At 43.7% G+C, this 27,341-nt stretch overlaps 1 protein-coding gene across 2 annotated transcripts in view; it reads left to right on the plus strand.

Annotated features, from left to right (window-relative positions):
* Positions 1-21,200, plus strand: part of LOC126336842 (protein Wnt-4-like) — a 608,644-nt gene extending 587,444 nt beyond the window's left edge. Inside the window, exon 7 of one of the 2 annotated variants that reach the window (XM_050000923.1) lies at positions 20,423-21,200. In XM_050000923.1, coding sequence (XP_049856880.1) covers positions 20,423-20,600 — 178 coding nt within the window. In that variant the 3' untranslated portion in view covers positions 20,601-21,200. The remainder of the gene's footprint in view (positions 1-20,422) is intronic. The other variant, XM_050000924.1, reaches the window with a different exon arrangement.
* Positions 21,201-27,341: the final 6,141 nt, after the last annotated feature.

The following is a 27,341-nucleotide window of genomic DNA, read 5'->3' on the forward strand; positions in this document are numbered from 1 at the left end:
GGACTGATGGCCTCAGAAGTTAAGTCCCATAGGGCTCAGAGCCATTTGAACCAATCAGTTATGTGAGTGGATTTGTGATTTCCTGTCAGAGAGGTCACAGTTCGTAGTAACTGACGGAAAGTCATCGAGTAAAATACAAGTGATTTCTGACGTTCCCCAAGGTAGTTTTTTAGGCCCCTTTGCTGTTCCTTACCTATTTAAACGATTTGGGAGACAATCTGAGCAGCCGTCTTCGGTTGTCCCATAGTTTTTAGAGCCATTTGAACCATTTAGAATTCCAACCAATCTCTGTGAGTTATGGGAGCATGCGGATACATCCCTACTACGTACGGTGTGTCTTGGAGTCCATTTTACGATGTGTCACTACCGTTATCAAGGCAAAAGAAGATGGTAAATGCTACTAGGTATCTATTCTTAATTTGTTCTTGAGTATCTACCACGATCAGAGTATAATGTATTTCTACTGTCAGTAACTGTGAAAAGTATTTTCCTCTGATAATTGGCACTTGAAAAAGTAGTCGGTATTAGAACCAAAACTTCTAGAAGTTGCGGTACATCATCACAATGAAATGGACTCGTTTGTTGCTTTCATAGCCTGTAAAATATGGGAAATAATGTCGCAGTCTCTTTAAGAGGAAGAGAGGCAGAAAGACTCGATTACACCAAGTAATTGATGGTGTAGATAACTGGTTATGCTGCCCAGAAATAAATGGCATGCAACGTGCTCAGCTGGGTAAGTGAAATAAGGCTGTCTGCTGTGCTCAAAATACGGCGATGGAGCGTGTCGTTAATATAAGGATACAATATTACGGCTGTTGCGCAGACGACTAATCTAGCCTCGGCTCTCTCTTCGTAATGAGCTCTTAGCATCTGTCGCCATAAGCTGGCCGGAATATAAATTACCCAGGCGCAGCTGTCCTCAGCTTCTTCGATTTTCGCCAGTAGTTCCGCTTGGCTGAAAACCGAACTTCTCAGCTCTGTGGGAGTGTTCGTGCTTCACCCCTCTCCTCAGCTGAGAGGTCAATGTATCCTACTGTCATACGCAAACTCCGGCACTGTCTAGGGCTTTTCACTCGGCGGAAGCACTGAAATGGGAACCCTCTCTGGCTTGTGAAGATAGGTGAGGAACTGCTGAGCTGACCACGCACAGCCTCCTACCGTCCAGAGACGACGTAGACAGGTGAGGCAAAACCTTACATATATCTGCTTAATAGCGTGCTGGTCCAATGTATAAACGGGAGCGAATGGCGTATTAAAAACTATAATGAAAATGAAATTAAGGTGGGCGGAACACAGATGGTTGATTGCACATTCTTTGCTGGATCCCATGAGATAAGAAAGCACCAAGAGACGATGTAATTGAAAGTGAGTATATGACGTTCTACAACATGCTGAAGCAACGTGGATGTGAGCAGCACAATGCTTGGGGAAGCCTGTACGACGCTTGGATCCAGAAGATACAGCAAATTGGGAATTTGTGATAAGGTCTTATCGGACCAAACTGCTGATGTCATCGGTCCCTAGGCTTACACACTAATTAAACTAACTTACGCTAAGGACAACACAAAACAACCATGCCCGAAGCAGGACTCGAACCTCCGACGGGGACAGCCGCCCGGACCGTGACAAGACTCCCTAGACCGGCGGCTACCCCGCGCGGCCAAGACACAGCACATAACAGGTTACAGTTTGTCGCCAAATCGAAACGGGCTATACTCGTCAGCGAAGAGTGAGAAAGCTTTGGCAAGCCCCATTTATTAACATTCACTCACATAGACACCGAGCTAGTAAAAATTGCTTGGTCATCTTTCGTAAATCCGAATGCAACTCCCCATTATACCTCACCCAAATGCGAAACTTTGTGTAATACTATGTTCAGCCCAGTTGTCAATCGTGTGATTATATGTGTATTGAAGGTGGAGGGGAGGGGAAAGGAAGAGGATTACTGATGTCAGCTGCATCGGGAGTCAGCGGCGATGAGTGAAAGTGTTTACCGGACTGGAATTTGAGCCCGGGATCTCCTGCATACTTTCGGACGTGTCCGAAAGGACAGACACCATGCATTCATACACTTAAACGCCAAAGAAACTGGTATAGCATGCGTATTGAAATACAGAGATATGTAAACAGGCAGAGTACCGCGCTGAGGTCGGCAACGCCTATACAAGACAACAAGTGTCTGGCGCAGTTGTTAGACCGGTTACTGCTGCTACAATGACACGTTATCAAGGTTTAGGTGAATTTGAACGTCGCGTGATAACCGGCACACGAGCCATGGGACACAGTATCTTCGAGGTAGCGAAAAAGTGGGGATTTTCCTGTACGACCATTTCACGAGTGTCCTGAAAATATCAGGAATCCGGTAAAACATAAAATCTCCGTCATCGCTGCGGCCGGAAAAAGATCCTGCAAGAACGGGACCAACGACGACTGAAGAGAATCGTTCAACGTGACATAAGTGCAACCCTTCCGCCAATTGCTGCAGATTTCAATGCTGGGGCATCAACAAGTGTCAGCGTGCGAACTCATCAACGAAACATCATCGATATAGATTTTCGGAGCCGAAGTCGCACTCGTGTACCCTTGATGACTGCACAACAAGAAGTTTTAAGCCTCGTCTGGGCCCGTCAACACAGACGTTGGACTGTTGATGACTGGAAACAAGTTGCCTGATCGGACGAGTCTCGTTTCAAATTGTATCGAGTGGATTGACGTGTACAAATATAGAGACAATCTCATGAATCCATGGACCCTGCATACCAGCAGGGGGCTGTCCAAGCTGGTGGAGGCTCTATAATGGTGTGGGGCGTGTGCAGTTTGAATGATATGGTACCCTGATACCTCTAGATACGACTCTGACAGCTGACACATACGTAAGCATTCTGTCTTATGACCTACATCCATTCACATCCATTGTACATTCCGCCGGACTTGGGCAATTCCAGAAGGACAATGTGACACTCCACACGTCCATAATTACTACAGAGTTACTCCAGGAACACTCTTCTGAGTTTAAACTTTTCCACTGGCCACCAAACTTGCCAGACGTGAGCATTATTGAGCATCGAGCATCGTGCGTCGTGCATCGTGCTCTTCGAAAGAGATCTCCACTCCCTCGTACTCTTACAGATTTATGGACAGCCCTGTAGGATTCATGGTGTCAGCTCCCTCCAGCACTACTTCCGACATTAGTCGAGTCGATGCCACGTCGTGTTGCGGCACTTCTGGGTGCTCGCGGGTTCCTACACAATATTAGGCAGGGGTACCAGTTTCTTTGGTTCTTCAGTTGTATAATTGATTTGCCTAGCTGACGATGGATCCATCTTCTTCAGTGCAGGTGCACAAGTACGACCGACCTCCTGCAGCAATCTCAGAGTAGTGACCATGGAGGAAATGAGCAGGGACTGCAGAAGGTGGCGCCCGGTGGGAGTGTGTGTCGGCCGTGAGGCGTTCCAACATCGTTCTCGCAGTTGCGCTGACACTGTGTCCTGAATGGCGCTATGGTTAACGCACCTGCCTAGTAATCTGGAGATCCCGGTTTCGAATCTCGGCCTGGTACACATTTCCACTCGCCGCGGCTGATTCCGCGTAATGTCACGATGCAGCTAACGTCTGTAATCCCTTCCCTTCCCTTTCCTTTCCTTTCCTTTCGTTTCTCCCCATCCCCCCCCCCCTCCACCTTCAATTTACTTACAATGTATCACAGCTGCGGATCCCGAATTGTGTCTGTTCTTTCGGACATGTCCGAAAGGACAGGCACCAAGCATTCATATAATCGTGAGATTGTTGCCACATGTTTCGGGACAATATTATCCGATTTTCAAGTGCTTAAATTTTTTTATGCCATTATGCCCTGTCAAATTTAAAAACAAGCTGTACACATGCTTTGTCAACAGAAACCATAAAACATCACAAGCCGGTGCGTCCACCGTTTCTGAGGTACAGTTTCACCATGGTTTATGGTTTGAGTTGCCACTGCATGTGTGCAGCTTGTTTTTAAGTTGTGATAAGGCGTAACGGAATAACAAAAATTTAAGCGCTTGAAAATGGGCTGAATATCCTCAATATTGCTTGACTAACAGTTGCATGACAGCTTCACATGAGAAATCTTAGTGTATTGTTGTTGTCAACTGTGCTCACAAATCTGAGAGTATCCTAGGGGCAAAAACTGATATGGAATACAAGCTAGTAGAGAGCAATTGCAGGGCATCCCAATGGTGATAGAGCTGTGCAGCATCCTTGTGTGGTCAAGCGGTAGTCGCGTGAGAAAACACACGGCCGCCCACTACATTGGTTGCAAGGAGGAAATGCGACTTGTACGGACAACGCCCCCTGCTGGACTCACGCAGCGTTGTACGAAGTATCTTTTTCGAACTGCAGCCGAGATACAAACACAGCAAACAACTTAAAGTGTGTGGCGGAGAGTACTTCTGGTGCCATAGTCAACCTCCACCTTCTCCTATCTTTTTTCTGATTTATTTAAAATGGCGCGTGAAATGAAGCACTTCGTGTAACTCTCCATATGAGCTTCAGTATCTACAATTTTCCTGTCATGGTCATTTCACGAGATGTAAGCTCACTGGAACAAATATTAGTCACTTCCTTAAAATAGCACACTGGTCACTTTGGAGAGGTTTAGATTCTTTAGAATTCCTACCAGATGGTCATGATAGTGAAGTGGTGAGTGTCTGCCACTCCTTTGTCTGGGGGCAGAATAGTATGACGGGTCCACGTGGAGACTTGACAGAATGGCAGAAAGGATTTCTTTTGCTTGGACATAGACATCACCACACCACTGACTGAGTGACTGGTTCATTCACTCGATCATTCATTCATTCACTCATCATGTACTGTAGATCCCATCAAGGAGGAGGACCTTCAGGGATGCGAATGAAATTACGCAGTTCAATGATCTATCAACACGGACTGTTCAGACTTTCTACAAGGAATGGTGTACCACTACCACACATGTAACACAGGGTAAGAACAGGGTCGTAAAAAGATCCTGACTAGCCGGAGACGAGTGTAACGAGTTGTCGGTGGAAATTAGTTTCAAATCCGACACTTATTGCTGCTGTCTGTAGCTGCAGGTTCATCTCAGCAACTACCTGGATATTGCGAAGGGAACTGCATACAGTCGACATTTGAAGCTGGCTACGTCAAAAAAAGAGGCCTCGATCACAAAGACACAGAAACTGCACGTCTTCAGCGGCAAAATGGATAGTACCTGATGGCATGTAGTGTGCCCCAGTTTCGCCTCTCTTCAGATGATACTCAGATTTAGATGTTCAGATGTGTGTGGATTCCTATGGGACCAAACTGCTGAGGTCATCGGTCTCTAGACTTACACGCTACTTAAACTACACATGCCCGAGGGAGGACTCTAACCTCCAGTGGGAGAGGCAGAACAGATGATGCTAGGAGGGCGTTTAACCCCCTGTGTGTGAAGGGTGTATTTCAAGCTGGTGATGGTGTTTTTCATACCCTCTCTTGGGTCCACTCACTCTGGTTAACCGTGGACAAGAACCAGGATATACAGGGCGAACTTTGATAAAACCGACAATCTCCAGGGACGGATTCCTGATTGGAAATGAAGGAAAAAAGTCCTGTGAACGTGTGTCTGGAAATGGACGGTGTGCGTGAAACGACAAGAAATCATCCCGGAACATAGTACAGAGCTGCATCGCATCCACGTCAGAGCAGATGTTCAAAGTGGCCTCTGTGGAATGCAATGCACGCGCTCACATGGCGCATCATGGATTGCCACACTCTTTCGCACTTTGCGGCCTCTCCCCGAATAACATCACAGGTATCGTTAACGGGCTGTCGAAGGGACTGCACATTTGGAACTGGTTCGGCATACACACCGCTCCGGGTCCTGTCGAGCGTCCGGGGAAGACGTTGTTAGGGCGTCGGCGAACTGTAATGCGGAAGAGGAATGGAGCTCCGCCATGCAGAAACCACATAGCCTGTCGCAGGAAGTTCAGGTACTCTCCTCCGTCGAGGAGTTGTGGAATAATAACCGGTCCAAGTATATAGTAGCCAAGCTTCCCTGCCCACACATCGACGCTGAACTGCTGCTGGTGAGATGTTTCAATCGTTTCCCGAGGATTGTCTGTAGCCCACAGCCGACTATTATGCTGGCTGATGATTTCAGCTCTGGTAACGATTGCTTTATCGGTAAAAAGGACTGATGATAGGAACCCCATAATTGTGATCGTACTGTGGCTTGCACCATGTTGGCGTGCCACGTACTGGAGCTTGTTCTAGGGTTCGTCTCATATCCTATAGAACCCAGTCCTCCAAATCTGGTGTACGAACAGTCCGTCGCCTCCCTGCACGTTCGTCTCTCCAAAAAGAGCCATAATCACCCAAACGCCCAAAAATGTCTTGAAATGTTGTGTAATGTGGTTGGTGCCTGTGAAGGTACTTCTTTTGGTATAGCTCTGCTGCATCTCGATTGTTTCCATCTGCTTGGCCGTACACAACCACCACTTCGGCTTGTTACACACATGAATACCGGACCAGTGCCTCCAATGAGCTCTAGCTTGACGCCACTGAAGTCGCCAATGGCGGTGATTTGTGGTCAGTGGAACGCACGCTACAGAGGTGTCTGGCTCGGAGCAGTTCTTGAAGTAACCGATTTGTCACAGTTCTTTGTGTCACTGTGGTGACAACTGCGCTCAAATTGCTGCCGTCGATACGTACGAAGCGCCAGAGGCATACATCGAGATTTATGGTCTTCCCTCTTGGTAGGACCACGTGGCCGTCCAGAACTCTGTCTTCTTGCGACTGTACTTTGTCGTTATCACCATTTCCAGCAATCTCGCACAGTGGCTGCATTCCTGTCCAGTCTTTCTGCAGTATCGCAGAAGGAACGTCCAGCTTCTCGTAGCCGTATTACACGACCTCATTCATCCTCAGTGAGGCACTGATAAAGGCGTCTGTCTCGTGTTAAAAGCGTTCTTGGCCAACATTAACTCACCAGTCCAATCTAGAAGGTGTCTAACGCCCACAACTGTTACAACGCGTATTTGAAGCAAACATGATTTGCAGCTCATAGTGGCACTACTAGCGCCACTCTTCGCGACTGGCGCGAAATCTGAATAGACATCATCTTTAAGATGTATGTACATCAAAAAAGTTTTGCATCACTCCAGTTCTCAGAACTCCTGAAGATAGACGTTGACTGTGGATATTGTATCACAGACACAGACCCAGACCCTTTGACTGTTCAGAGATGTCACTAAACCCGCCCAATTATGTAAACAACCATGCGTGAGCAACGTCTATTAGACGGAGGGGGCCCGACAGCCAATCAGTTCCAGTTATTCCACCAGGAAGGAGGTACACAGATCGTCTTGTATGTAGTTCAACCATGCCTCGACGGTCAATACCGCGGTTCGATCGCGTCCGCATTGTTACTTTGTACCAGGAAGGGCTCTCAACAAAGGAAATGTCCAGGAGTCAGAGTGAACCAAAGCGATGTTGTTCAGGCATAGAGGAGACGCAGAGAGACAGGAACTGTCGATGGCATGCCTCGCTCAGGCCGCCCAAGAGCTACTACTGAAATAGGTGACCACTACCTACGGATTATGGCCAGAGGAACTCAGACAGCAAAGCCACCATGTTGAATAATGCTTTTCGTGTGGCCACAGGACGTCGTGTTACGACTCAAACTATGGCGAGGTCCATCTTTTCAACCACAGCACCATGCAACGCGGTACAGGTGGGCTCAACAACATGCCGAATGGACCGCTCAGGATTGGCATCACATTCTCTTCGCCGATGAGTGTCGCATATGCCTTCAACCAGAAAACTGTTCGAGACGTGTTTGGAGGCAAGGCGGTGAGGCTGAACGCCTTATACACACTGTCCAGCGAGTGCAGCAAGGTGGAGGTTCTCTGCTATTTTGGGGTGGAATTATGTGAGGCCGACGAACGCCGCTGGTGGTCATGGAAGGAGCGGTAACGGCTGTACGATACGTGAATGCCATCCTCCGACCGATGGTGCAACCATGTCGGCAGCGTATTGGCGAGTCATTCGTCTTCATGGACGACAATTCGCGCCCCCATCGCGCACATCTTGTGAATGACTTCCTTCAGGACAACGACATCGCTCGACTAGAGTGACCAGCATGTTCTCCAGAAATGAATCCTGTCGATATGCCTGGGATAGATTGAGAAGGTCTGTTTATGGACGACGTGACCCACCAACCATTCTGAGCTATATGCGCCGAATCGCCGTTGAGGAATGGGACAATCTAGACCAACAGTGCCTTGATGAACTTCTGGATAGTATGCCACGACGAATACAGGCATGCATCATGCAAGAGGACGTGCTACTGGGTATTAGAGGTACCAGTGTGTACGGCAATCTGGACCACCAATTCTGAAGGTCTCGCTTTATGGAGTACAACATGCAATGTGTGCTCTTCAAGAGCAAATGAAAGGGCGGAAATGATGTTTATGTTGATCTCTACTCCAATTTTCTGTACAGGTTCCAGAACTCTAAGAACCGAGGTGATTCAAAACTTTTTTTTATGTGTGTAGAAACAGTCCTACTAACTTTCGTTTGTGTCGCGGAACTCCTTGGTGTTGAGATTTTTGTCCCTCAATGTTTTCAGCTAAAATTTAAGTCATACATTCTTTTTACATGTAGTATATGAAGAATCCTTCCCGGTGCTTAATTTTTTTTGTCTGGCTGTGCATTTACGGAACGAGCCGACTGGAGGCAGACAAGCACGGTGGTCAAGAGGCGTCCGTGAGGCGCTGCCCGCCAGGGCGGAGCACTGTTTGGCTTCGTGCCCTGGGCAGAGCGCGGCGGTGCGAGAGACCATTGAAGAGGTGGCTCGGAGGCGGGAATGCATCTCTGAACATGTGCGCACACACGGGCGGCGGGGCAGCGTCTCTGGCGCGCTGTGCAAACGACTCGTGCCGTGAACCGGAGCAGCGGCGGCCGCGCAGGTGTTTGCCGGCGACCAACTCCCTCGGACAACACGGCTCGCCGTTTCGCAACGCGCGGCCCCACGGGTCCGGTGAAGAGCACTCAGTGCCACCTACTAATATACCCCTCGCTCTTCTAGCCAGCTAATGGAGGCCGTCCTCAGAAAAAGCGAAGAAGAAATTGCAGGGCTTTTTCGAATGGATTTGGCTCTGAGCACTACGGGACTTAACTTTTGAGGTCATCATCCCCTACAACTTGGAACTACTTAAACCTAACTAACCTAAGGACTTCACACACATCCATGCCCGAGGCAGGATTCGAACCTGCGACAGTAGTGGTCGCGCGGTTCCAGACTGTAACGCCTAGAACCGCTCGGCCACTCCGACCGGCTCGAATGGAATGAACAGTCTAGTGAGTACAAATTATGGATTGAGGGTAAATCGAAGAAAGGTGAGAGTATACAGCAGTAGCAAAATGACTCTGAGCACTATGAGACTTAACATCTGAGGTCATCTATCCCCTAGAACTTAGAACTACTGAAACCTAACTAACCTAAAGACATCGCACAGATCCATGCCCGAGACAGGATTCGAACCTGCGACCGTAGCGGTCGTGCGGTTCCAGACTGAAGCGTCTACAACCGCTCGGCCACTGTGGCCGACACAGCAGTAGCACAAATGAGATTTGAGCTGAACTACACGTTAAAACTGGTGACCAAGAAGTAGGCAAAGCAGCTCACGTCGGATGAAGCAAGGACAGGATTGTCAGAAGTTTCCCCAAGTTAATTCTCTGATATTTCCCTCATTTCCAGACGTGTTTTTGCATTTTTCCTGACAAAGTTTGAGATCTCAAAAATATGTGAGCAAAAACCTTACGTATTAACATCAACATCTTTTGTAATGAATTTCTTTCAGACGAAGAAAACAAGCCAAATGGTGTGTGTGATTCATTAAGACTACTGTTGTTATTTTATTTCAATTAAACGAAATACATTAGGTGACAAAAATACGCATCTCCTTGGAGTCGCAATACAGATTTAAAATACCTTCCCTTTTTTCCAGACGCATTCGGGAGGACGACGGTTCAATCCCGCGTTCGGCCATCATGATTTAGGTTTTCCGTGATTTCCTTAAATCGTTCCAGGCAAATGCCAAGATGGTTTCTTTGAAAGGGCACGGCCGACTTCCTTCCCTGTCCTTCCCTAATCCGATGAGCTCACTGTCTGGTCTCCTTCCTCAAACAACCCTACCCCTTTTTTTCAGAAATAACCTCAGAAATATAGTACGCCTCTTGAAATAGTGTATAAGGCAATGAAGAGTTGTGTAAACTAACACTGTAGGTGACCGCCAATAAAATGTTTCTTCTACTATGTTCGTTTTACCTCTTGTGTTATGTCTATTATTTTACAGGTATTGTGTGATTTTTCTTTCGAGAAATATGAGTACGTAGCTTACAAACCGCCGGCGACTGCCACTATTTTCTTCTTCTTATCGTCCATACTTTCTAATATATAAACTACTTTCGAAGTACCAAAATTGTAACATCCCCACAATATATATACACTCCTGAAAATTAAAATAAGAACACCGTGAATTCATTGTCCCAGGAAGGGGAAACTTTATTGACACATTCCTGGGGTCAGATACATCACATGATCACACTGACAGAACCACAGGCATATAGACACAGGCAACAGAGCATGCACAATGTCGGCACTAGTACAGTGTATATCCACTTTTCGCAGCAATGCAGGTTGCTATTCTCCCATGGAGACGATCGTAGAGATGCTGGATGTAGTCCTGTGGAACGGCTTGCCATGCCATTTCCACCTGGCGCCTCAGTTGGACCAGCGTTCGTGCTGGACGTGCAGACCGCGTGAGACGACGCTTCATCCAGTCCCAAACATGCTAAATGGGGGACAGATCCGGAGATCTTACTGGCCAGGGTAGTTGACTTACACCTTCTAGAGCACGTTGGGTGGCACGGGATACATGCGGACGTGCATTGTCCTGTTGGAACAGCAAGTTCCCTTGCCGGTCTAGGAATGGTAGAACGATGGGTACGATGACGGTTTGGATGTACCATGCACTATTCAGTGTCCCCTCGACGATCACCAGAGGTGTACGGCCAGTGTAGGAGATCGCTCCCCACACCATGACGCCGGGTGTTGGCCCTGTGTGCCTCGGTCGTATGCAGTCCTGATTGTGGCGCTCACCTGCAAGGCGCCAAACAGGCATACGACCATCATTGGCACCAAGCAGAAGCGACTCTCATCGCTGAAGACGACACGTCTCCATTCGTCCCTCCATTCACGCCTGTCGCGACACCACTGGAGGCGGGCTGCACGATGTTGGGGCGTGAGCGGAAGACGGCCTAACGGTGTGCGGGACCGTAGCCCAGCTTCATGGAGACGGTTGCGAATGGTCCTCGCCGATACCCCAGGAGCAACAGTGTCCCTAATTTGCTGGGAAGTGGCGGTGCGGTCCCCTACGGCACTGCGTAGGATCCTACGGTCGTGGCGTGCATCTGTGCGTCGCTGCGGTCCGGTCCCAGGTCGACGGGCACGTGCATCTTCCGCCGACCACTGGCGACAACATCGATGTACTGTGGAGACCTCACGCCCCACGTGTTGAGCAATTCGGCGGTACGTCCATCCGGCCTCCCGCATGCCCACTATACGCCCTCGCTCAAAGTCCGTCAGCTGCACATACGGTTCACGTCCACGCTGTCGCGGAACGCTACCAGTGTTAAAGACTGCGATGGAGCTCCGTATGCCACGGCAAACTGGCTGACACTGACGGCGGCGGTGCACAAATGCTGAGCAGCTAGCGTCATTCGACGGCCAACACCGCGGTTCCTGGTGTGTCCGCTGTGCCGTGCGTGTGATCATTGCTTGTACAGCCCTCTCGCAGTGTCCGGAGCAAGTATGGTGGGTCTGACACATCGGTGTCAATGTGTTCTTTTTTCCATTTCCAGGAGTGTATATACATAATTCACATTTTTAGCGTAACCTACCAACAGATAAATTTCGTAACTTACCAACAGTTTATTATTCCGTAACCTCACAATAATAACGTGACTAACCTCTCAATAAAATTGTAGGTCACTTATAACCTTTCAATAACTGACTGTGAATCTAAACTGGTAAATTTGGACGTCAGCAGTGCTGCGTCATGGCCCTGAAAGATCATTCTGGATAAATTGAAAATTCTTACCTCAGTGAAGTCCCAGGACAGCGCGTATATATCTGCTCCTATAAGAGATTTTTCAGGCACAGCCCAGTGCAATGCTGGCCGATAGATCTGTCATGTATAAAAAGAAACTACTGATTTTTCTTTACAATAATCGGTATGACCATGGATTAGAGAAATTAATAAATTCTTTAAATTGAGATGAATGATTGTCAAAAGTTAATTTTTATAAGAAAGATTATTTTTAAGAATTTTTTTTAAAAACATTTACATGGGACTTGATATAACACTACATATGCGCGACGCTGCTTTTACCTTATACTACATTGCTCAGGCCCCGCCTTGACTTCCCACGACCGGCCCAGCCAACTACACACACACTACTGCTCGCTACTACTACTCCTACTGCCACACAGTTCCTACTGCATACAACACTGCTCTCTGGTCTGAGATTCTCTTATAGCTTACATATCGCAGGCAGCGCGTGTGTAACCCATCGAAATTACATCTGCTCGAGTGCGCTAGCAAAAAATTCCTTAGTCATGGACCTCTTACAAAACGTACTACAGTAAGTAAGTCTACAAAACGCCGCACTGTACAATGTACTCGTATTGAGACAGTTGCAGTTCCTGAAATCTATCGCTCCTGGTCTCTGGTCTGCCGAGAAGCACCGCAGTCCTGCGCGCATGGATAAACCACCAAAGTCCACCGAATTAGGTCACACACACAAAGACCCGACCTGCGGACAGTTCGGTGCGACTAGATCCGGCGGGTAGGACCTGCACATCAGAGGGAACCAAATGGCTTCAGATCGGCAGGACCGACCCGTTAGAGATGCCCGCAGAAATGGTCTTCGGTTTTGGCCCGTCGCGGAAATCCACTCGTGTAGCCAGCTATTCACGTCTCACAGACACCACTTTGATGATATGAGGCCGCGGTGATCAATCCAAGCGGCAGATAACTTGCGCGAATACTCCGAGAATCAATACTGATGAGGATAGGCAGCAACTCACCGTAAAGATGATCGCCGAACGGCAGACAGACACGTAGAAAAGACAATCGTACTCTCAGAACTAAATTTTCGGCCATATCATTTGCCAGGAAACGAAAGCGCGCACACACACAGATTCGGACAATCGCTCGCACAAAACTCGTGCAGACATACCCGCCGTCTCCAGCCGCTGTGTCTACAGCCACTGAGAATCAGATCCAAACAAACCACCCCCCACGCCTCTCTCCCTGTCGTCGGCAGGCCAGGCTAGCGGCAAGAAGTGTGGCAGCAACGACTGAAAGCTGAGGGCAATGGCACGTACTCAGCTGCACCCAGCCAGTCTAGAGGAGCAGTATGTAGCACAGCGCAGTAGATGTGGCGCCGTGTATTTCAGGTTACCGCATCTACATTGCGTTTAACAGTATTCAAAGAGAAGTAACCAACAACTCCTGAAGGTGCCAAAAATTACGGTTTTCATGTGCTCTGTCCCAGAAGCCACTAATGGACGGCACAGTAGGCCATGTGTGTTTAGACACCAGGGAATTCTTTTCCTGATACTAAGAGCTGTAGAGGGTAAAAACCGCAGAGGAAGATAGAGGTTGGATATATCCAACAGATAATTGAGGACGCTGAATGCAAGAGCTACTCTGAGATGAAGAAGTTGGCGTACTGCATCAAACCATTCTGATGACCCCAAAAAATAGCAACACAAAAAAAGCTCATCGAAGCATAAACTTTACGTCGCGATGGCATCAAGAAACGATTAAAATTTCCAACTCATTATGGAAACTGGGGGAACTGAACAATGTAATATAAATACTCTAGAGCATTATGTAGATTTTCTAAACTTTTCCAAACATCTGTAAAACACTGTTGTCTGTTACTTTCCTTCATCTACATATGCCTATGTTGTGATGCACCCAGTATGGTGATGTAATGGTTAAGATATCGTACTCATTTTCAGAAAGAATCATCGCATAAATTTACTTGGCAATTGACTCAAAACCTTTTGAGGTGATTGCCAGGCAGTTTCCCGAGCAATATTGCTTCTTCTATCCTTGTCCATTTTATCACACCTTGTCTGCCTTCCATCTCTAACACCTCATTCTAACATTTACTTCCCTTATTTAGATCTCTTCTTATACCTGTATTTCAAATATTACCAGTCAATTAAGTAACCACATTTAGAAGCCTTGAAATCGGAAGTGACTCAGTAACAGCGTATAGCAACAGCTTACGCGGTGAAAATGGCAGGGGGCGCTGTTTACATGAACGCCAAGAGAGCCAGGGATCACTGCGGTTGCACTGCTTATCTCCGCTTGTTCAATAATCGCCGGAAGCTCGTGGAGGCCTTTCGATAACGCACCAGGTGTGATCCAGATGCCCTCAGACGTCCTCACCTCTGTTGAATGATCACCAAAACAATCTTGACACAGTTTGAGAACAATAGGGTGGTATATTACATGTAAGCTCATAAACTGACTATATGAGTCACCAACAGGTCGCAGTAATGTTCGCCTGTCCATTACAGTTGAAGAAACACCAGTGATTGCCTTCTATCAGCAGCCTATATTTCACCCTTCTGGTATGAACTGTCCATCGACTCTTTGACATTCTGTGTACCCTTCCATCCTCATATAGTAACAAACAGGACAGTCAGAAACAGTATGAAAAGCTTGTAAGGGTGCTCCAGGTTAGGTTGTGCTGCGATATAACTGTTAAGGAAAAAATCTATATGTTGCGCAGTTTCCGATTCAAGTAGCATTGAAGTTCAGGTGCGTCCTACATGATGCATTTTTTTAATGTTCAACTGGAAATGGAGGCCGCCTTAGATGGGAATCTCTACGCTTTTTTGCAGACGACAGGCAGCTGGGGTCATGTGTGTGTGACTGTGTACTGTGTTGAGACGAAGCTGTAAAGCGATTTATGTATAACAGTGTCAGTTGACTCCAATGGAAGCACACGTAAGTCTGTAGATGACTACAGACAAAGAAGAAAGTCGTGCAGAATGGCACTTCTGAAGACTGTTTCAATAAAAATTCGAGTGGTTTCGCTGAGCGACACGGTTCGATAGAAAATTTATGAAAAGCGTACATCAAAACTGTGGACGAACAGTCACGCTATGGCCACTTAAAAGCATAACTGAGGAGTCTGACATCCGAAGAAAACAAGTGATGCGGTATGTGTATCTCCCGAACAAACTACTAAAAATAGAAATGAAGGACCCCATTGATGCAAAAAATATGAAACTGAATACAACTTCCATTCTAGTAGATATTGGCGTCTATGAAATTCCCAGATCTGTCGAGTCCGAGGATGTTAATCTTCATATTATATGTCATGATTAAATACAAATGACGCATTGAAAGTAAATTAATCTTCACACAATGACTGAGAACCTGCCACAAGTATTTCTCAGTTTTAGGAATAATTTATTCGTGTTCCGTTGATCGTAAGCAAGAAAATAATTGCATGGATATGGAACGAGTCATAATTACACACAAGAACAATACTTATAGATGCTAACAGATACAAAATTTAATATTGTATAAGAACAAACTATGCCAACAATGACAAGTTTACCCATTTCCTACAGTTTAAAGACGTATATAACAATCAAATAATAAATTACAATTCTTCCACATTATCAGATTCAAATTTGATAGAGTTGAAGTGCTTTCATAACTTTAGCTTTAAAATTTTCTTAATGTAACGAAATATTTTCTTAATGTAACGAAATATTTTCTTAAAAAATTTCTTCACCAATTGCACTACCTTAGGGTTTGAATTTCCAGAAACGCTGAAACATTTTTTCTTTTTAATTTCTAACTGGGCAATAAATACCTATTGTGATAGGAGTAGCCTTAAAAATTCTTTAGTACAGTAATTATTTTCGAAAAAACTTCCAGTATTTTAATTCATTTGTAGTTGAATTTCCAAAACTGCTTAAAGACGTATTTTTTATCTTCTGACTGAGAAACCAGATACCAGTTTTTGTAGTCTTAAATGATGTGTATAGTATAAGTTCCATACTCTCTCCAAACTTCAGGTTTGTATCGTTAGAGATTTGGGCTGGGCGATGTTGAGTCAGTAAATCAATCTGGCCCTATTTCAACCCCTTAGGAGTGACATCCATGTGTTTTATTTCTAACATAGAAACCAAACACAAATCTTCATAGATTTAGCTTGCACAATGAAATATTTCCATAAATTCTTTCATCCCCAATAAAATGTTAAATTTCCAAAAATTCTAAAACATTTCTTTATTTCCGACCAGGAAACCAAATACAAATTTTCGTGGGCCTAGCTTCAAAATTGCCTTAATAGTAACATTTTTCAGAAGAAAAACCCTTCAGCTCCTATTTCACCCCCTTAGGATGTGAATTACAAAATATCCCTTCTTAAATGACACCTGCAATATAATATTCAAACCTTTTAGAAATTTCAAGTTTCTGTCCTTAACACTCTGGGCTGGGCGATGAGTAGTCAGTCATGACATTGTCTTTTGTATATAGATATTTATTAAGGTTTCTGTCAGAGCTGCAAATTATATTTTTATTAGTGACTAGTTCTAACATTTTCATTCATTCTTAAGCCATTACCTACATTAGGATGTATAATGTTATGACAAAATGTGAAATACAACATTTCCAAACGCAAGTGCACAGATAACAGTGGTGCAATAAATCTTATGACATACCAGAATTTGTAATGCCTAGATAATGCATTTGATTTTATATTAGATCAATATGACAAATGTTACTTGAATGTATTAAGACTGTCTTGATACAATTAAAATTTGACAGGCTTTTTCTGTTTGTACATAAAAATTTGATGGGTGTCTTCAGTTGTTTGTTGTGTGTCGATATGTGGTCCATATGCTATCTCTCTTAGATCATAACGTTACAACTAAATACAGAAATGCTGTATTGATAAAGGTCTCAGACTTCATTGCACTATTTTATAAATTACTAACATGTCATAAGCTGACTGCTTTACTGAATCATGAACCATTTTTAAAAAGAACAAAAAAATTGCATTTAAATTCAGATTATTTGTCGGGCACCTTTATCTTCCACATATACCTTTCCCATTCTTCAAGTGTGTCTAATTCTTTCCTTTATGTGTCAAGTGTAAAACAGACAACTGAGTTTTTAGTAAACATACACAATGAATCTTAACCATTATGCTGTACAAACAAATTGCATTATGTATCTTTTTTAAAGATGTAGAGAATCAGGAAAAATTCCAAAAAACGTTTTATCGATTACTCACAAACGATGGACCACCAGGGTGAATGTCTGCAGAGTGTGATACCTAAGACCTTAATCTAATCAGCTTATACATGACTTCAAAAACTATATCCCGCTGCCAAGTGCCTCTCCTTATGAAATTCAGAGATATTTATTCGCTCTAATGACTGACAAAAAGCACAATAAAAATTAACAGAGCACAAACTTCTCTAAAACTCAAATCAGATTACAAAATGATGGTAACACTGTGGCGTTTTACCAAGAAGTGTGGAAGACTGTGCAGAGAAAGATGAACAAAATCTGCTCATCTGGACATCTTGTGAAATCAATACAATGAAATGCCACAAATCATACCAAATTAAGCAGTACAAGTGGTGTGGCAAAATGAGCAAGTAACAAGCTGCTCAGAACATGCATCACACAACAGCAGTTGCAACATGTTTCCCCAGACTCAGCAAACTGTGTGCACATCAGCACCAAACGATAGCCGGGAGACAGGTGACCCTCACTGTGGGCAGCAACCAAATGGTCACAAAACTCAGATCTCCCTCCACAACTATCTACTTTTAAAACAACACTGTTTGGAGGGATGAATCAATGTAGCTGCCAATGTGGCAGATGAGAATATAGATTATATCATGAAAAAAACAGGAGAATGCTGCAGGAACTCCCCACTCTTGATATACAAAAATGCACCATAACATATAAGACATTGGTACTGGGAAGGAGCAGTGCCCCAGCGATTGATCAGCTTCTTCACATGAAGCATAGTGGCAGGGTGACTCACTTCAGTTAGATACACCAAATTTTGGAGTAAAAGCAAAGGACCTTCCCACACTGGTCAGGCCATGCCTCTGTGTCTCGTTTTCTGACAGAATATGCAGAAACGCTGTGCTCAATTACTCTCTGCACATGGCATTGGCATCATCTGATCAAGGTTAAGAAAGACACTGGCTCTCTCGACAAAAGCACAAAGCAGGCCGCAACCTCACTTCCGTGAAATCTGCCGTGCTGCTAGGGGTGCTTCGAAATTCCTAATGAGATTCACTACCAACAAACAGGAGCCAGATACCACACCAGGAGAACATCTTCCAAGTGAGAAAAATGCAAAGCTTTCTTCCTAGAAAATGTGCCTAGTACAATCCAAATAAAATTAACCATGAAAAGGAGACAAAAATGAATCAATATTCGATAGTGTTGTCACAGTATCACTAACATGAATTTGAATGTCACAGCTTCGATTATGATTATCAAAGTGCTGATAAAAACATGTAACTCCACTCTGAACCCAGGACAAGGATGCAAACTCAATGAAATTTAATTGCTTTGTGATTGTGCAAATTACAATTCAGCTCATACTGCTTCTCACCATCAGCAAGAAACAACATTAAGTAGTGACTCCATTAGGAAGTCGAAAGTAAGACGACCTCTAAAAAGGTCTCAGTAATTTGTACATTTATCTACTTTAAAATTATTATTAATGCTCTAGTATGTTGATTAAATACTTTGAGATGAATTGTACCAGAACATAATTCCCTAAGAAAACAGAGAAAGAAAACAAACAGTAAGCCTGCATCCTTGCCTTCAAATAACAGAGATATTCTAAGTGCAATACATGCCAAACTGAGCATTTTTATGAGTTTTGTAGACTTCTTTTCAGTTGTTATTCAGCTGGACCTCAAGGAATTTTTCAGCATTTCATTCACTATATGACCATAAAACTCTTGTTTCTGGCCCTATCATAATTCTTGCTTATTAATTTGCAGTTGCCTAATATGAATCTTTGGAAGATTAAATCTTGTACCCTTTGGTTTGAAACCTGTTGTAGGCTACCATCTGGACTATGTCAAGGTAGGATTTGGGCCCTTGAGTAATATGTTTGCTTCATCAGCATAATTACAGTTTTTAATCATCCTTAACGTCTTTGGAAGATGATTTTTGTAGGTTAAGAACAAGAGTGAACCCAGTAGGCATACCTTTCCTTGAAGAATCCCAACTGGTATGTTGCTCTAATCCAAAGCTAGTCACATGCCTGTGACAATGTGTCTGTTTCACTTTCTGTTTTCTGTTCTGAGACCCTTACATCCACACAAAAGGGATGCCTTTAATTCTGTAACCTGTTAACCCTTTCAGTCCCTCTGTATCTTAGCTGCAAGAGAAGTGTTTTTCCCCAATGGAAATCTGAGATGCACATTTGTGAATGTTCAGTCTTTTCATCATGCAAAAGTGCTGCCAACTGTTAGGCATAACTACGAAAATATCAGCAAATCAATGTAGCAGTGAGCAGCAGCTCATGACAATGAGAATATATAGATGTGGTTGGTTTGCTATACTCCACTGTATAACTGAATACTGTTACTGTCCTTTTGCGTGGTAATAATGGAACAATCATTTTATTATTTACTGCAATGGAGGATTTTCATAATTAGTTATTTTAGTCCATAAAATGAAGTCATGTGTACAGAATATGTTTTGAAAATGGGTATACATTTTCGTATAAATCTTGCATCTAAAAACATTAAAAAGATCACCTAAGAGCATTACCACAAAGAAAAATTTACCTTCCTCCAGATAAAAAACAGGTCTGAAAGAGTTATTTCACTAAGTTCATCATAGTGTTATGGTAAAACACAGTTATCCTAAATTTCAAATTTATTGGGAATGCTTGCTAGTGTTATTTGTGCTGTTGGTTCTGTTCCACTCTCACTTTTTGACAAAAATTCTCAGTTTTCGCATATCATTTTAAACTTGCTGTCTTTCGCCACAATTGGCAACTGCAACTCTGTTTAGTTACCAGATTTTGCTGTACCTCAGCACAAGCTATTTAAGTGATCATCATACTACAAAATTGTGCATTTCAATCTACCTTGCAAAGATATTGCCTGTATATCACCATTCAGATACATGAAACATTTTTTTTCCACCATTTCAAAGACAAGTACATTGTATAGAGAACATAATGAAAAAATAGTAGTTCTATTTTATAACCCATTTCATAACTTTATTCAGTTTCATTTATAATTTTTACTTTTTTCTGCCAGCAGGATCTGCAACACTACATCCCATGGCTATGACAGTTGCAACGAGATGTGCTGTGGTCGTGGTCACTACACAGTCACTGTGGAGAGGGTGGAACGCTGTCACTGCAAGTATTACTGGTGCTGCTATGTCAAGTGCAAGACGTGTCGATACTGGGAGGAAGTTCACAGGTGCAACTGACAAACTGTGATTGTGTGTATTGCCCTGTACCTTTTATTTGAAACTGTGTGATGACTTCATGGTAGGAGAAATTTATAACAAGTGAATTTGATGATAAGAGCTCTATTTGAGACTGCATTGAAAGGATGTGGCTAAACTGATTCCATTTGTAGTCACGCCCAGTAAATGCTCTTGGCAACTGGACCAAAATAAACATGATATAATACAAAATCGATTGTCTAAGCAAAAGGTAATAAAACTACGCTGACTGCCTAGCACTGTCTTAACATGTAATATTTTTACTACGTGTAATATTTACAAATGGTGCACCAAACAGATTAGGAGCTGACTTGTGGAACTGATAGTCTACAAAACTGTTCTGGGTGGAGTTAAATTTCTGTTTAATCTACTGTTACATTCAGATATGATTTCAGTAACCACTATTAATCTTGTTTTGCAGTTAACTGTACTACAATATGAATGTAATGTGGCCTTGCTTGATGGGAACAAGACTTGTGCAGCCTGTGATATTCTGATTCAGCTTTCAGCAGTAAATCATTCTGTACATTTTATATATTTTTTAATAATTGTGATGAATTTGTAATAAAAACTGATTCATGGGTATTTGGCCCACTATTTTAAAAAATACTGTCTACTTTTGCTTTAATGTAAGTACCTTTGAATCCTTGTTAAAAAAAAATACTGTTCAATACTGTAATATTGAAGGAACATATATTTTTATGATGTGAATGTAGTAATTGTGGAACTGTTCCAGTTCATACTATACACTAATGTACGTAAGTCAGACGTAACCAAGAAAGAAAATAAGTGTTACAAAACAAGCCAAAGCTTACTCATACAATATGAAGCATAGGGAAGAGTCAAAAACATGTAATTATTGAAGTTCTTCAGTAAGTCCCAGACTAATACTGATCAAGAATCTACCAAACCATCACAGATACCAGATGTGTGATCATCAGTAGTAACCGTTAAGGCCTTAAATGCCACTTCCTTAATTATTGGCCAGTCTGAAACAGGTCATGTGTGAGGCTTATCACTACTCTGTATTTGGGCCAGGATTTGTTCTCAAACAATATTTCTCCCTGCTAACCACAACTCCGCACAAACTATCATTTTTTCCCACTTGCTAAGCCTGTAATGAAATGTATTTTCATCTTGCCCTCAGTGGCTTCCATAACATCACTCAAAATCTCACTTGCAGCAGGAATCCACATTCTGTTGGCGAGTTGGACAAATGAGACATATTGATCTGGAGATCGACGAGGTTCAATTTTTTACACTGATACATTACTAAAACTGCCTCATTACGATTTCAGCATTTGATCTGTGAGACACGTTTAAACTTTATTAATATCCTGTAGCTATCCAGTTGCATTTGGAAATGTTCTGAAATCTAGCCAATGGCTTGGGAAAGCTACAGGGATAAGAGTAATACACAATTACCGGCCACTTCCTAGTAACTTCCATCGACAATTTCCACAAAAACAAAACATGACCACAGTTTAAGTTAGTACATTAAAACTCTTGATCAGCAACGTGGAATGCTGGATTGCTACTCACTGCACAGAGGAGGTATTCAATATCAAACAGGCACACTGAAAAACATTACTATAAATATTTCAGCTTTCAGAGTAGAAAACTCTCATGCCCGCACACACATGACCACTGTCACCACCAGGCACTAGGGACTGACTGACTGGCTACATCTGACATTTGCACCAATCTAGCTCGAGGTGGGAAAGGGGTAGGGGTAGGGGCAGCAGGCTAGGGGTGAGGGGTGAGGGAAGATGTTAGTGCTGGCTGTTGGAGCCTGCAACAATGTGATGGAGGCAGAAAATAGCTGCATTGTGTCAGCTGTGGATGGAGGGAGGGAGAGGGGAGGGGAGGGGAGGAAGGGGAAGGGAGGAGGGAGGGGGGGACAGAGCAGAGAAGAAGGAAAGAGAAAAGGACAATATAGGTGTATCGGTGGAATAGAAGGCACGTGTAGCGTTGTGAGTGTTATCACGGAATGGGATAGGCATGCTGCACGGACTAGTGAAGGCTGAGGCCAGGAGCGTTACAGGAACAAAAGATTGGTTGTGAGGAGAGTTCCCACTTGTGCAGTTCAGGAAACCCAGTGTTGATGGGAAGAATAAATATGACACAGGCTGTGAAGCAATTATTAAAATGAAGCTCACCACATTGGATGGCAAGTTCAGCAACTGAGTGGTCCTGCTGCCCCTTGGCAACAATTTGGCAGTGGCCATTCATGCTGAAAGACAGCTTGCTGGTAGTCACGCCCATATAGAATGTGGCACAATGTTTGCAGCTAAGTTGACAGATATCACAGGTGGCCCTTGCATTAATGGCATAGAAGATGCCTTGCAACAGGACTAGAATAGGTGGTAGTGGGAAGATGTAAGGGAGAGGCCTTGCATTTAAGTCTACTGCAGGGATCTGAGCCACGAGGCAAGAGATTAGGAGCAGGGGTGGAAAAGGAACAGATAAGAACATTTCATAAGTTGAGTGAGTGGCACGATAGTTAGGAGGATATTTCTTATTTCAGGTCACAATGAGAGGTAGCTGTAATCCTGGCAGAGAAAGTGATTCAGTTGCTCCACTCCTGGGTGGTATTGAAGCAAGAGAGGAAGCTCCTTTCTGGTTGAACAGAAGGTACTTGGGGGTTTATGGATCACTTGAGACAAGGCATGGGAGAGCCGTTTCTGAGAAGGTTGGGAGATTAATTTCAGCCTGTGACGGTCGGAGTGAGACCCTTGGCGTGTTTGGAGAGGTACTGCTCGTCACTACAGACGTGGCGACCACAAATGTTGTATGGAAGGGACTTCTTGGTATGGACCAGGTGGCAGCTGTCAAATTGGAGGTAGTGCTAGTGGGCTGTACGTTTGATGTAGGTGTAGGTACTGATGTAGCCATCCTGGAGGTGAAGGTCGACCTTCAAGAACATAGCTTGTTGGCTTGTTAGCTTGGAGGACCAGATGGAAAAGCAGGTGTTTGGGTTCTGGAGGAATGTGGATGGTGTCCTCATCCTTTGGCGAGGTCACAAAGATGTTGCAATGAATACGAACCAGGTGAGGGATTTGGCATTCTGGGTGGTTAGTAGGGATTCCTCCGGATGGCCCTTGAATAGGTTGGCACAGGATGGTGCCATGGATATGCCTATTGCTGTTGTTGTTGTTGCGGTCTTCAGTCATGAGACTGGTTTGATGCAACTCTCCATGCTACTCTATCCTGTGCAAGCTTCTTCATCTCCCAGTACCTACTGCAGCCTACATCCTTCTGAATCTGCTTAGTGTATTCATCTCTTGGTCTCCCTCTACGATTTTTACCCTCCACACTGCCCTCCAATACTAAATTGATGATCCCTCGATGTCTCAGAACATGTCCTACCAACCGATCCCATCTTCTAGTCAAGTTGTGCCACAAGCTCCTCTTCTCCCCAGTTCTATTCAATACCTCCTCATTAGTTATGTGATCTACCCATCAAATTTTCAGCATTATTCTTTAGCACCACATTTCAAAAGCTTCTATTCTCTTCTTGTCTAAACTATTTATCGTCCACATTTCACTTCCATACATGGCTACACTCCATACAAATACTTTCAGAAATGACTTCCTGACATTTAAATCTATATTCGATGTTAACAAATTTCTCTTCTTCAGAAACGCTTTCCTTGCCATTGCCAGTCTACATTTTATATCCTCTCTACTTCGACCATCGTCAGCTAATCTAATTCCCTCAGCATCACCCGACTTTACTACTTTAATGTCTCATTTCCTAATCTAATTCCCTCAGCATCACCCGACTTAATTCGACTACATTCCATTATTCTCGTTTTGCTTTTGTTGATGTTCATCTTATACCCTCCTTTCAAAGACACTGTCCATTCCGTTCAGCTGCTCTTCCAAGTCCTTTGCTGTCTCCAACAGAATATCAATGCCATCGGCGAACCTCAAAGTTTTTATTTCTTCTCCATGGATTTTAATACCTACTCCGAACTTTTCTTTTGTTTCCTTTATTGCTTGCTCAATATACAGATTGAATAACAGCGGGGATATGCTACAACCCTCTCTCACTCCATTCCCAACCGCTGCTTCCCTTTCATGCCTCTCAACTCTAATAACTGCCATCTGATTTCTGTACAAATTGTAAATAGCCTTTCGCTCCCTGTATTTTACCCCTGCCACCTTCAGAATTCTAAGTCTACAAATGCTAGAAACGTAGGTTTGCCTTTCCTTAATCTTTCTTCTAAGATAAGTCGTAGGGTCAGTATTGCCTCACGTGTTCCAACATTTCTACGGAATCCAAACTTATCTTCCCCAAGGTCGGCTTCTATCAGTTTTTCCATTCGTCTATAAAGAATTCGTGTTAGTATTTTGCAGCTGTGACTTATTAAACTGATAGTTCGGTAATTTTCACATCTGTCAACACCTGCTTTTTTTGGGATTGGAATTATTATATTCTTCTTGAAGTCTGAGGGTATTTCACCTGTTTCATACATCTTGCTCGCCAGATGGTAGAGTTTTGTCAGGACTGGCTGTCCCAAGGCCATCAGTAGTTCTAATGGAATGTTGTCTACTCCCGGAGCCTTGTTTCGACACAGGTCTTTCAGTGCTCTGTCAAACTCTTCACGCAGTATCGAATCTCCCATTTCATCTTCATCTACATCCTCTTCCATTTCCATAATATTGTCCTCAAATACGTCGCCCTTGTATGGACGCTCTATATACTCCTTCCACCTCTCTGCTTTCCCTTCTTTGCTTAGAACTGGGTTTCCATCAAGGCTCTTGATATTCATACAAGTGGTTCTCCTTTCTCCAAAGGTCTCTAATTTTCCTGTAGGCAGTATCTATTTTACCACTAGTGAGATAAGCCTCTACATCCTTACGTTTGCCCTCTAGCCATCCCTGCTTAGCCATTTTGCACTTCCAGTCGATCTCATTTTTGAGACGTTTGGATTCCTTTTTGCCTGCTTCATTTACTGCATTTTTATATTTTCTCCTTTCATCAATTAAATTCAATATTTCTTCTGTTACCCAAGGGTTTCTACTAGCCCTCGTCTTTTTACCTATTTGATCCTCTGCTGCCTTCATTATTTCATCCCTCAAAGCTCCCCATTCTTCTTCTACTGTATTTCTTTCCCCCATTCCTGCCAATTGTTCCCTTATGCTCTCCCTGAAACTCTCTACAACCTCTGGTTCTTCAGTTTATACAGGTCTCATCTCCTTAAATTCCCACCTTTTTGCTGTTTCTTCAGTTTTAATCTACAGTTCATAACCAACAGATTGTGGTCAGAGTCCACATCTGCCCCTGGAAATGTCTTACAATTTAAAACCTGGTTCCTAAATCTCTGTCTTACCATTATATAATCTATCTGATACCTTTTAGTATCACCATGGTTCTTCCATGTATACAACCTTCTTTCATGATTCTTGAACCAAGTGTTAGCTATGATTAAGTTATGCTCTGTGCAAAATTCTACCAGACGGCTTCCTCTTCCATTTCTCTCCCCCAATCCATATTCACCCACTGTGTTTCCTTCTCTCCCTTTTCCTACTCTCGAATTCCAGTCACCAATGACTATTAAATTTTCGTCTCCCTTCACTACCTAAATAATTTATTTTAACTCATCATACATTTCATCAATTTCTTCGTCGTCTGCAGAGCTAGTTGGCATATAAACTTGTACTACTGTAGTAGGCATGGGCTTCGTGTCTATCTTGGCCACAATAATGCATTCACTATGCTGTTGGTAGTAGCTTACCGCACTCCTATTTTTTATTCATTATTAAACCTACTCCTGCATTACCCCTATTTGATTTTGTATTTATAACCCTGTATTCACCTGACCAAAAGTCTTGTTCCTCCTGCCACCAAACTTCACTAATTCCCACTATATCGAACTTCAACCTATCCATTTTCCTTTTTAAATTTTCTAACCTACCTGCTTGATTAAGGGATCTGACATCCTACGCTCCGATCCGTAGAACGCCAGTTTTCTTTCTCCTCATAACGATGTCCGCTTGAGTAGTCCCCGCCCGGAGATCCGAATGGGGGACTATTTTACCTCCGGAATATTTTACCCAAGAGGACGCCATCATCATTTAATCATATAGTAAAGCTGCATGTCCTCGGGAAAAATTACGGCTGTAGTTTCCCTTGCTTTCAGCCGTTTGCAGTACCAGAACAGCAAGGCCATTTTGGTTAGTGTTACAAGGCCTGATCAGTCAATCATCCAGACTGTTGCCCCTGCAACTACTGAAAAGGCTGCTGCCCCTCTTCAGGAACCACACATTTGTCTGGCCTCTCAACAGATACCCCTCCGTTGTGGTTGCACTTAAGGTACGGCCATCTGTATCGATGAGGCACGCAAGCCTCCCCACCAACGGCAAGGTCCATGGTTCATGGGGGGAGACCTATTGCTATACCACAGCTTTATTTGTAGGTGATGCCTTCAAAGGAGAAGTAATTGTGAATGAAGATGTATTTTGTCATGGTGACTAAAAAGTTAGTTGTAGTTTTGGAATCAGTTGGGAATTGGGAATATAGACTTCAATAGTGACAAGATCATGGGCATGACAAAGGGAGTGACGAACAGTGTGCCTGGTGCGGATGGAACAGCTACTGTGGAGCATCAGTAGAGGAAGTGGTTGAAGTCTTTCGTATAACAAGGTAGGTTACAGCTAAAGGTACCTACACACTGAAGTGAACACAGTGAATGAGGGTTCTCTTTGTTGTAAAAA

This window comes from Schistocerca gregaria, chromosome 2, assembly GCF_023897955.1.
Source record: "Schistocerca gregaria isolate iqSchGreg1 chromosome 2, iqSchGreg1.2, whole genome shotgun sequence".
In the NCBI taxonomy this organism is placed as follows: Eukaryota; Metazoa; Arthropoda; class Insecta; order Orthoptera; family Acrididae; genus Schistocerca; species Schistocerca gregaria.